Source organism: Carcharhinus amblyrhynchos, chromosome 28, assembly GCF_965287045.1.
Source record: "Carcharhinus amblyrhynchos chromosome 28, sCarAmb.v2.hapA, whole genome shotgun sequence".
NCBI classification, from domain to species: Eukaryota; Metazoa; Chordata; class Chondrichthyes; order Carcharhiniformes; family Carcharhinidae; genus Carcharhinus; species Carcharhinus amblyrhynchos.
In genome coordinates this window covers 20,810,277-20,823,023 of record NC_137351.1, presented here as the reverse complement: position 1 = coordinate 20,823,023, position 12,747 = coordinate 20,810,277, and the positions used below count along the sequence as shown (strand labels likewise).

At 42.4% G+C, this 12,747-nt stretch overlaps 1 protein-coding gene across 2 annotated transcripts in view; it reads left to right on the top strand.

The window, feature by feature from the left end:
* Positions 1-12,747, top strand: part of cgnl1 (cingulin-like 1) — a 157,281-nt gene that overhangs the window by 66,393 nt on the left and 78,141 nt on the right. For both annotated transcript variants that reach the window (XM_080214363.1, XM_080214364.1), the window contains exon 8: positions 3,825-4,037. In XM_080214363.1, the coding sequence (XP_080070489.1) occupies positions 3,825-4,037 (213 nt within the window). The remainder of the gene's footprint in view (positions 1-3,824; positions 4,038-12,747) is intronic.

The following is a 12,747-nucleotide window of genomic DNA, read 5'->3' as shown; positions in this document are numbered from 1 at the left end:
GCATAGACAGTGACCCAAGACCGGAATCAAACACGGGTCCCTGACCCTGTGAGGCAGCAGTGCTAACTACTGTGCCACTCCACAGCATCCGCCCCCCCTCCGCCCCATCCCCCAAGCAATTCCAAAGCAAACACATCTCTCTCTGAGCTGTTAGTTGCTTACAAAGCTCTCTTTTAATTTCATTAAATATTGTAACTTTAAAGGGGAGAAGGGAAGCATAGATCCACCCCCCCCACCCGCCCCCCCCCCCCCCCCCCACCACCACCCCCCCCCCCCCCCCCCCCCCCCACCACCACCACCACCTTCCCTCCTCATCCTAAGCCTCATTCCCTTTCATGGAAAGAAATAATAGTGACACTTCAAATAACTTCACATCTCTTGCCAACATGAAACTTCCTCTGTTAGGCCACTCAGCAATTGGAGGCCGTCTAAATAATGAGACCACTTTACATACTGAGAATACAAATGTCCAAGCTGGGACAATTATTTCACCAACCCAGTTAGCTGCACAAGCACATTCTGACTTGAATTTGCCCCAGTCTCTCAAATGTTGCAACAGACACTCTCCAATGTGTGTGGAGATATTTAATACAAGGCTCTCACTCCCCTCTGTTAAGAGGGGGAAACACGGGATTGAGAGACCACCCCCACCCCAACATCCTTACCCTCTAAACACAATACACCACTATCCAAAGAGCCTGCTCATTATCCAAATCTGACCCAGATTGTTAGTAAGTTGGATTTTCTGTTTAAGTGGCATCCTTTTATTCTTCCTTCAAGATGATATGCATTATTTTCTAATGACCCCTGCAAACTACTGCATAAGCAGTCCTGAGTAATGCAGGACGGAGCCAAAAACATAGAAAATAGAAGCAAGAGTAGGCCGTTCGGCCCTTCGAGCCTGCTCTACCATTCGTTTTGATCATGGTTGATCATCAAATTCAATATCCTGAAGCTGCTCTGTCTCTTGTTTTCTGTCCTCAAACCCCCCAACATTTCCCTTGATCCCTTTAGCCCCAAGAGATGTATCTAATTTCTTCCTCAAATCTCACAACCTCGATCATTTCGGATCATCAGCTTTCTGGTGCAATGTATGGTTTAGATAAAACTAATAAGCCCTCCTTAACCACATAGATATATTTGGCAGTGGTCTGTGAGTTGGACATTGTGCTCCGGAAGCAATCACTGGATTACCGTGCAGAGGGAATTGTTTTGGGAGGAATTATTAAGAAATCTCCCACAGTTCTGTATTGAAACTGCAGGATTTACGTCTGAATTCATAAGCTTCTGTCTCAGGCTGCGGTGAGCTGGAATTAAAATGTTCACTTTTGATTTTGTAACATTTCATGATTTTTCCAGTTAATCATTCAATGCCTTCATGGGCTTAGGAAAAAGAGCTACTGCATGCGATTGAAAAGAGTGCAAAGCAGATTTGCAAGGATGTTGTCAGGATGAGTGGGCTTGAGTTATAGGAAGAGCTTGGCCAGGCTAGGACTTTTATTCCTTGGCACGTATGAGAATGAGGGTTTGACCTTTTAAGGTGTGTAAGAGAATTTTCTCAGGGCATCCCAATGGGGCAAGGGGTGAGGGAGGTGGTGGGGGGGTGGGGGGTGGTCGTGTATTCAGCCAATCTCAACAAACACAAAGACTTGCAAAAGACAGTATGCAGTTAAAGATGTTCTTTATTTGACCAATGCATTGGGTGAGAGATAGTCAGAGGATTCCAACTTCTCTCTGACCTGACATCAAATGAGCACAACAGATACACATTTCTGAAGATTTGATTTTTCCAAACTGGATGGTCCAATTACTTTATTTACTTTGGCCAGTTGCATTCTACCTTCTTGCAGAACTAGGAATTTGTTGGTCAACTGGATCCAGAAGTTCTCCCCACCTCCCCCACTTGCCTAGTAACTTTACCTATGCAAATCCAGTAGATTCACGGGTCAGCCCAACACCTGCAGTCCTGGGAACGAGAAGGGAGTCATCTTTCTTGTCTGTTTTCTGTCCCTTTATCAGTGGAGATTGAATTGCAGCAATTAATTACAGCTAGAAGCTGAATCCTTCTATTCATTTCAATAACCTTGGTTGCTTGTAGCTGCCTGGCCTGCCCCTGATAATAGGGTATATGCTCTGTGCTTCATTGTTCCAAAAGAATGTGGTCTGCCAATTAAACTTATTTCTCACTATACCAAGGAGCAGATTGCTTGTTAGCCAAAGCTCATAAGAAAATACAAAAATACAGTTCAAATCTATAATACATTTGTTCAAAAATGATTATATATGTGCTATACAGAAAAATATCTTTGTATGATATATAAGTGAGGCACATTGAGTGATACCTTTGGTATGTATAAGGCATAGTGTCATCGCTGTTTTAAACTAATGTACTTATTTTAATAGTCTCAAAAGCAGAGATTTCTGTATCCCCTGCTACAAGGTGTATAAAATCATGATTTATTATTGCCACATGTGTACAATGAAAAATATTGTTTCCTGAGGCGTAGGTGGGATGAACGTGCATAGTCTTTTCCCCAGGGAAGGGGAATCGAAAACTAAAAGGCATAGGTTTAAGGTGAGAGGGGAAAGATTTAAAAGGGATCTGAGGGGCAACTTCTTCATGCAGAGGGTGGTGTGTGTGCATGGAATAAGCTGACAAAGTGATTGACGCAAGTACAATAGCAACATTTTAAAAAGCATTTGGATACGTACATGTCCGGGGAAGGATTAGAGAGATACGAGGCAAACACAGGCAATTGGGACCAGCTGAGAGGGCACCGTGGTCGGCATGGACTGGATGGGCCGAAGGGCCTGTTTCCCTGTTGTATTGCCTTATTACTCTGTGCTCGATGTAAACAAATGTTTTTTCTTCCTTGACATAGCTATCGTGTCAGATTTGAGATTAATTTCAATATTTCCATACGTTGCCTGGTTTGAATTTTACTGGGATCCAGTGTTCTGCCTTTCTCTCACGGCACAGTGTCTTGAGACCAATCCAGACCACAGACTTGGTGCGGTTGCGCAAAAATAGAAAATATTTCCAATTCAGTGGCTGAGTGAACTGATTGCTAGAAACAGGTTATTAAACCTGGACTGTGATCAAAGAACTAGTATTTTGTTTATGGTCTGTGTTGAATTAGTCACGCCCCAGCTGAAAGTTACTACGAGACCAAGTGCTGGCAGTCAAGGAGAATGCCTGTTACCACTAAGGGATTCTGCTGTAAAGTTCTCGATGGACCCAGCATTGATGACCCCCCCCATACTAAACTCAATTGCTGACACTTGCATAAAAATTGCCCTCTAGATAGCCCTGTTATAGAGGAACAAACTTAAACAGTACAAAGAATAATGCAATACATGAACAGGCTCTTTGGCCCACCAAGCCTGTGCCGATTCCTAATTCTTATTTAGACCCACTATTTACTGGCCATTTGCGGTTTCTGTGTCTGTCCAGCTCTCGGTCATGTGTCCATGAGGATACACCTTGAATGCTGCTAATGTGCCTACTTCCACCACCTTTACTGGCAGCGAATTCTAGGCACCCTCTGTATGAAAAACTTGACCCGCACATCTCCCCTAAGCTTTTCCCCTCTCACCATGAACCCATGTCCCCTTGTAGTTGATCTTTCCACCCTGGGAAAAAGCCTCTGACTGTCCACCCTATCCATGCCTCTCATGATTTTGTAGCTGTCTTGTAATCAGCATCTTTAGGACAAGGGAAGACACTGGGACTACTGTTTTAAATTGCCTCTTTAAACACAAACTGCTGATGTGAAGGGAGTTTTTATCAGTGATGTTACTGGGAATGCTGTGTGTGCTTTCAGGAAATAATTCAAGCAAAGCAGCAGTTGGAAGAGGTGCTACTAGCTAAGGAAGATCAGCAGGAGTTGTTGAAGCGGAGAGAAAGAGAACTGACAGCACTTCGAGGTGTCTTGAAGGAGGAGGTGTCAAACCACGACCAGGAAACTGAAGAGCTTAAAGAACAGCATGAAAAAGAGAAGCAGAGACTGAAGAACAGCATTGAAGATCTGGTGCAGGCAAGTTAATGATTACAAAATGTTCTTTCACAGATAGTTTGGATGGACCGATGGAGCTGATAGCGGGGGGAGGGGGGAGGGGGGGAGATATCTTTTTCAATTTCCTTTCCATTTTTGGAATATTCTGTACGATTAAAAACCCAAATATTCCCCGATGTCTCTGGAAGTTCCAAAATATGTCTGTGTGGGGTGGCACAATGGTAAGCACTGCTGCCCCAGCGCTAGGAACACAGGTTCAATTCCTGGCTTGGGTCACTGTCGGTGTGAAGTTTGCACGTTCTCCCCATGTCTGTGAGAGTTTCCTTCGGTGCTCCAGTTTCCTCCTCCAGTCTGAAAGACGTGCTGGTTAAATGCATTGGCCATGCTAAGTTCTCCCTCAGTGTACCCAAACAGCGGAGTGTGGCGACTAGGGGATTTTCACAGTAACTTAATTGCAGTGTTAATGTGCAAGTCTACTTGTGACACTAACAAATAAAGTATACGCCTGCCTGAAATAAGACAAAGCATTTCGTAAACAAAAGATTTCAATTTGCAAGCTGTGTATTTCTGGCCATTGTTTGTATTCTCATGGGTTGCAGGTATTTTCTTTTTAGAAAGTAAGAGGCAGGAATAATGCTGGGTTTGCTGTTTATAGGATTAAACTTGGCATGTTGTGGAATGATACTCCATTGTGGGGAAGCATTCACTTGGGATTTGTTTGCAAACATCTGCTCCTTGTCATACTTTCTTAGACACTACATGGGTGTTGGTGCAGATAATACCATGTTGCTGTACAACTCTGTCACCTTTGGCACTGTTTGTTCATTCACTTTGCCTCAGAATCGCATTTTATAATGTTTGTCACATAATGGCGGGAATGAGTGCAGTGAAATGTCCCAGTCCTATTAATTGTGCAAACAGGCCATTCTCCTAATGAGCGATGTTCTGAAGCAATTCACTTTCTAAGAAAGACACTGTGATTGTAAGTGACAAGATGAAAGATATGTTTGTTATGTGCAACATTTGGCCTGAAAAGTGCACTATAAGTAGGTCAATGTGGCTGAAGGATGGGGGACTATAAATAGAATTGTTCCTTTCTCTCAGTGGCAGTTTATTGTTCCTGCGTTTGCACAATTAAGTTTCAAGGTTAATTACTTAAGTTCCTTTGAAAGCAGAGACATTTTCTTTAATCCACAACAGAGTAAATTTCAAGTTTAAAGCTAATTGCTGAGCCACTCTCTTGGCTGCGTCATTTGAAAGTAATTTATTTTGGCGCGAACAGTTTCAAAACGATTGCGCTGCTAAATATTGGATAAATTCTGGTTTTGGTCGCAATTAATTATTCCAAACAAGTTTTGCTGCACAATCTCCAAATATCATTCTCTCCTCCTTTTAAACTTACACAGTGTGCTGCTGGTGAGTGTGGGGCCTTTTGGAGGGTCAGAGGACTGAGAGTGTTTGATTTCTGCTCCTTGATCTCGCTTTGTAAACCCTGAAAAGGTTTGGCTGCAATAACATTGGGGTTATAGCGATTGGATTTTTTGTTTAACTTTGGTTGGGAAGTTTCTAGAAATGATAATTTGGGACAAAATTGACAGTCACTTGGGAAAATGTAGTTAATTAAGCTGCATCAGCAGATTTGTTAAGAGCAAATTATATTTCAGTAACTTGCTTGAGTTTTTTGATAGTGAGTTAGTTTGATTTGATTTATTATTGTTCCATGTGTTAGCAGACAGTGAAAAGTATTGTTTATTGTGCAGACAAACCTTACCATACATAGAGAAGGAAAAATAAAGGCAGTGATGTGTTGTACATGGACTTAAAGGCCACAATTCTCCAATCGTGTACATCCTGTCACTGCTGCCAGCGAGAAGAGAGAATTTGGCACTCAACCAAAACTTCATTCACTGCAGTGGGACCAGAGACTCCCAGACGCGGGCGAAGTTGGAGAATGCCTGCCAAAGTTTTTTGATAAAATTTTGCACAACAGACTTAGGAGCAAAGTAGAGCTCAAGGAACAAAAGGGACATAATAACATGGACTGGAAGAAGGTTTATAGTGGAGTTCCCTAGGAATCAATGTTAGGACTCCAGCTCTTTCTGATGCGTATAAATGATCTAGACTTTTATGTATAGGCACAATTGGTAGAATTGTGGATGATATGAAACTTAATGTTAATACAAGTCTTACTTGTGACTCATAAATAAACTTACTTGTGACTTGTAAATAAATTTTAACTTTAACCTGGCGTGCCCTTTCTAATCCCACCTTCATGTACCTGGACCATAGCCCTGTAGCCTACAGCACTTAAGGTGCAGGTCCAGGTAGTTTAGGGCCTCCACCACCAGTGAATTCTAGTACTGTGAGTTATGAGAAAAGTGTAGAACTTTAAAAGGTCATGGCCAAGTTGGTGGAATGAACGAACAAGTGACAGATGAAATTTGATGCATATGTGAAGTGATTCGTTTTGGTAGTAAGAACACAGAGTGACAATAATAACTAAGAGTGCATTTCTAAAGGGCATACAGGAGAGTGGATGTGTGCAAATCATTGAAGGTGGCAGGAAAGATTGAGAAAACAGTTAATAAAGCACATGGCATCCTGGGCTTTATCAATAGGAGCATAGAGTACAAAAGCAAACAAGTTAAGTTAAACCTATATAAAAGACTAGTTCGGTATCAACTGGAATATTGCATCCAATTTGGGAGACTACACACTCAGAAGGATGTAAGAGATTAAGAAGCTGTGAAAAAGGATTTGCGAGAATAGTTCCAGGGATGAGGAACTACAGGGGCGTTGGAAGATTGGAGAAGTTGGATTGTTCTCCCCAGAGAAGAGAAGGTTCAGAGGACTATTGATAGAGATATTCAAAGTCATGCAGGGTCTGGACAGAGTAAAGAGAGAGAAACCAGAGAACATGGATTTAAGGTCATTGACAAAAAAAACCTATGGCAACATGAGGGAAAGCTTTTTTTTAACAGTGAGTGGTTCGGATCTGGAATGTGCTGTCTGAGGGTGTGGTCGAGGAAGGTCCAATTGCGGCTTTCAAAAGGGAATTGGGTCACTATCTGAAAATGTACAGAGAAATCGAGAAAAAGCAGGAGAGTGGCATGAGGTGAATTGCTCCTTCTGAGGGCCAGCATTGACAGTATGGATGTAATGGTAGCCTTCTGCAGTGTAACCATTCTATGAATTCTCTGATTTCACTGTATATTGCAGACAGCATTATATCAATTTATGATTGGATTCTGTACCACATTGGGTACAGGACTGCAGTGATAGTGACATTGGAGTAGTAAACTGGGGTTCAGGTCCAACATGACCAGTCGTGAAATTTAATTAAATAAACCTGGTCATTGTATCCCAGACAGCAGAAAAATGGATCTGTTAAAAGTTGCAAAGTGTCAAAAAATAGACACCACTAACTGACTAATGTACTGAGTAGACAACCCCAATCATATATCATATTGTTAACTGTTTGCCATCTCTAGTGCCATAGAACCATAGAAAAATTGCAGCACAGGAGGAGGCCATTTAGCCCATCTTGTCCATGCCAACCTGAGGACGTGGTGTAGCACGGTAGCACAGTGGTTAGAACTGTTGCCTCACAGTACCAAGGACCCGGGTTTGATTCCCAGCTTGGATCACTGTCTGTGTGGAGTTTGTACATTCTCCCCATGTCTGTGTGGGTTTCCTCCAGAAGTTCCCATTTCCTCCCACGTTCTGAAAGATGTGCTAATTAGGTGCATTGACCCAAATAGGCACCGGGCTGTGGTGACTAGGGGAATTTCAAAGAAACTTCTTTGCAGTGTTAATGTAAGTCTTACTTATAACTAACAAATAAACTTTAACTTTAAGCTGGGTGCCCTTTCTAATTCCACCTTCCTGCACCTGCCCCCTGTAGCTTACAGCACTTAAGGTGCAGATCCAGGTAGTTTAGGGTCTCTGCTTCCACCAGCAACTCGGGGAGTGAATTCGAGATACCCACCACACACTATCAATCTGCCATGGGGAATATTATCGAAGGCTTCACTAAGGCCCATGTATACAACATCCATTGCTGTGCCCTGGTCAATTTTTCTTGCCGCTTTCTCAAAGAACTCAATCAGGTTTGTGAGACATGACCTCCCCTTCACAAAACCATGCTGCCTGTTGCTAATAAGTCTGTTATTTTCCAAGTGTGAGTACGACCTGTCACTAAGAATTTTCTCCAATAATTTCCCCACCACAGATGTAAGACTCACAAACCTATAATTTCCCAGATTGTCTCTTCTGCCCTTCTTAAACAGAGGAACAATGTTAGCTACTCTCCAATCCTCTAGTACCTCATCCATGGCTAAAGAGGATACAAAGATTTTGGCCAAGGTCTCAGCGATTTCTTCCCTCGCCTCAGTATTCTGGATGGACCCTATCTGGCCATGGGAACTTGTCCACCTTAATGTTTTTCAAAACCTCCAATGCCTCCTCCCTTTTTATCTCAACATGTCCTAGAATCTCAACATTCTCCTTTCTATACTCACCGTATTCTTCTCCTTTGTGAATACTGACACAAAGTACTTGTTAACGATCTCACCCACCTCATGTGACTCCACACACAAATTTCCCTCCAATGTCCATGAGTGGACCCACCCTTTCCTTAACTACCTTCTTCCTCCTTACTTACGCATAACAGGCCTTGAAATTCTCCTTAATCCTGCCAGACAAGGACATTTAATGGGCCCTTTTTGCCCTCCTCAGTCCCTGTTTAAGCTCTTTCCTGCTATCTTTGTATTGCTCAAGAGCCTTATCCGTTTTCAATTTCCTGAAATTTATGTGTGCCTCCTCCTCCTTTTGCACTAAGCTCACAGTCTCTTCTGTCATCCAGGGTTCCCGAATCTTGCCATCCTTATCCTTCGTTTTTACTGGACACGTACTTGTCCTGAATTGTTAAAACCTTTGGAAGACGCCCATTATCGGATGCGGATTTACCCTCAAACAGCAACCCCCTGTCTACGTTCCGTAGCTCCTGCCTAATACTGTTATAGCTAACCTTCACCCAGTTTAGTACTTTCATGCTGGGACTACTTCTATCTTTTCTATAAATATCTTGAAACTTGTAGAATTGTGATCACCGTTCCCAAGATGGGCCCCCACTGAGACATTAATTACCCTGGGCTCCAGCCTCTGCGTAAAGAAGCCCATCCTCATTACTCCTGTATGCCGACTGCCATTTAACTTGAATTTATGTCCCTGGTTCTAGAATTCTCCACCAAGGGAAACAATTTTATCCTGTCCACTCTAAATCTCTTCTCCTCATAGTGTTGTACACCTCTATCAAGTCACGCTCAGCCTTCTTTATTGCAAAGAAAATAATCACGAACTATCCACACTTTCCTCAGGGATCGAACTGGTCATAGCATAATCAGCACATAGAGAAAAGCCCACAAACACCTTTTCATTAAACATAGTCTTATATGTGACACCAATACAAACAGCAAATATTATTTCACAGATCCTGTTCCAAAACATATGGAATAAAGTACACTGTATCATTTTCACTTTATGGCCCATTACTCTGTAGTTCTTTCTTGTGTTCACACTTCCTGTCTGTGGGACACATTTCTGAAAAAAACAATTAGAATCTGGAATGCACTGCCTTGTAAGCAGAAACAGAAATGCAGAGTCGGTGATCATATTGCACTTTTATCTTCGAATCATAGAATAGCTACAGTGCAGGAGGGGCCATTCGGCCCATTTGAGTTTGCACCGACTCTCCGAGAGAACATTTTACCCAGGTCCTCTTCCCCACCCGGTCCCTGGAATCCCACATATTTACCATGGCTAATCCCATCTAACCTACACATTTTAGGACACTAAGGGGTAATTTAGTATGTCCAGTCCACCTCGCCCAGACATCTTTGGATTGTGGGAGGAAACCGGAGCACCCAGAGGAAACCCAGGCAGACACGGGGCGAACGTGCAAACCCCACACAGTCATCCAAGACTGGGATTGAACCTGGGTCCCTAGTGCTGTCAGGCAGCAGTGTTATCCACTGTGCTGCCCCCAAGATATGTCAGTTTATAATAGAGAATGGATATTAGTCTGTTTTTGTGATGGCACACATTTATTTGGTGTTTAGAACACAGTAATGTTTTGTCATATGCATGGTAGGAAGTTTTATCAGTGGGTAGTACCTGTCTAATCAAACTGCTGAGGTTATGTTAGCAATGCTACAGGAAGATCACTGGCCTTATTGAGGGTGCCTGAGCAGATTCTATTTTATTAGGAAAGTTAGCTACACAAGACTTCCTGTCTCTAGCACTGGACATCATCTTAAATTTTTGTTTTAGTCAAGGCATTTGTTTTTGTAGCAGTTGCTTCACCGGATAGTTCTGTCCACAAGCGCTTGGCAAAATTAAGTTACCAGGACAGTGATTTTCCTTTACGATTGAATCTATTAATGTCACTAATTATTTGTACATTTCTGATGTATTTGTCCATTTTGCATTGCAAGCTAAAACTCTGATTCCATGTTGCCTCTCTATATTTGTGCTATTTTTGGTTATGTGCGTGCCAACGTTATGATGAGACTGTCTACCCCTTTTACTAATCAATACTGCTGTAGTCATAAAATGAACATCAATAACCCTTTGATAAAATTGGAACATGTGACGTGTATAAGGGTGTCTTGTATCCTCAAAAATGTGTTCATTTTAGATTAGTCATCATGGTAAGAAGCAAATTATCACAGGTTTCTTTTGTTTAAAATGTATAAGTAGGGGGATAGACAGCACAGATGGTAACACAAGTAGATAAGTGTTTCAAGTTGTGGAACTGTACTGTAACGCCTGACCAGCTTAATTTGCTACAAAACTTTATGCACGTTGCTAGAATTTATTGTATTTCATAGAATCTGCAGTGCAGAGGGAGGCCATTTGGCCCATCAAGCCTGTACCGACAATAATTCCAGCCAGATACTATCCTATTCCCGTAACCCCACATATTTATTCTCCCGATCCCCCTGACATTAAGGAGCAGCTTAGCGTGACCAATCAACCTAACCTGCACGCCTTTGGACAGTGGAAGGAAACTGGAGCACGCAGAGGAAATGCACGCAGACCCAGGGAGAATGTGAAAACTCCACATAGACAGTGACCCAAGGCCTGAATTGAACCCTGGTCCCTGATGCTTTGAGGCAGCATTGCTAACCACTGTATCACCGTGCTGCCCAACAGCATAATGATTGTGGTTGGGATTTGCTACTGCCACACTCTGACAGTGCGGTTTCCTGTTGATTAAATAAGACCCTCATTTTGATTTCTGTTTGAAAAGATTGCTTTTTATGGAAGGGAAGCAGGTTGCTTACAGCGGTACTTGAAATTTACAGATTTGACAAAAAAAATGTTTTCGGTCCAGATTGAGGATTTATTTGATAATGTGGACTCTCTATATTTACTCTTCAGTGTTGCAATTGTGTTTGCACACGTACACTGGTGAAGTGTAGTTTGGATTTACCAAACCTTTAATAGTCAGCTATATTCCTGTGAAATGAGTTTTAGTTAAATGTCTGTAGCTTTGTTACAGGTTTTCATTTTTACATGGTGTTGCAAATTGCTGAAAGTGTCAACTTATATGGAAATAATGAAAGGTTACAACGTTACCCCCACACTAATCAGTACTTAAAAGATAGCTTCAAAGAATGGGTGGAAGTGGAAATTTGTGATTTCCTGTTTTTGACAAAACGCTGTGTTAGAATAAAGATCTTTTTGCACTGTGCGATACACTAGGACAATGAAGCTAGCCATACTGACCATAAAATAATACCTTTTTTCAAAGTAGAGTTTATTTATTAGTCACAAGTAAGGTTTACGTGAACACCACAATGAAGTTACTGTGAAATTCCCCCAGTTGCCACTCTCCGGCCCCTGTTCGAGTCAGCGCACCTAACCGGTACGCCTTTCAGACTGTGGGAGGAAACCAGAGCACCCGGAGGAAACCCACGCAGAACTGGGGAGAATGTGCAAACTCCACACAGGCAGTGACCCAACCCGGGAATTGAACCTGTGCCCCTGGCGCTGTGAGGCAGCAGTGCTAACCACTGTGCCATGTGCCATCATATTTTTGTTCTCTTGAAATATTTGGATTTTAAGCTCGATTAGTTTTTGTTGCAATTACGGAATTGCCCATCTTTTCCTCAGCCCCAGTTGTCTCCGGGCTTCTCTCAATACTCCAACAATTTGGTGAAGGTCAAACATTATATTTTCCTTCTCTGGTAAGGTGGGAACCCAGGTAGTTTTTGTTAGTTGCATGGGGCCTGGCTATGACCCTCTGAGTTGATACCTGCCTCCATGTCAGAGCTGGGTGGATCAGTGGGTTGTGGACGAACTTGGTGATCTGCTCTCAGCCCCTTCAGCCTGGATCCACAGGGTTTGAGTTTCCAGTTGAGATTTTATATGGATCGAGTAACTCTCCCCTGAGTCGTGAAAATGGGCAGTAGCAGAATCAAAACTAAGATAGTTAACTTATTACCACCACCCATGTCAAAGTATTTTGATTTGATTTATTATTGCCACATGTCTTAGCGTATAATGAAAAGTATTGTTTCTTGTGCGCTATACAGACAAAACATACTGTTCATAGAAAGGAAAGGAGAGTGTAGAATGTAGTGTCACAGTCATAGCTAGGATGCAGAGAAAGATAAACTTAATGCAAGGTGAGTCCATTCAAAAGTCTGATGGCAGCAGGGAAGAA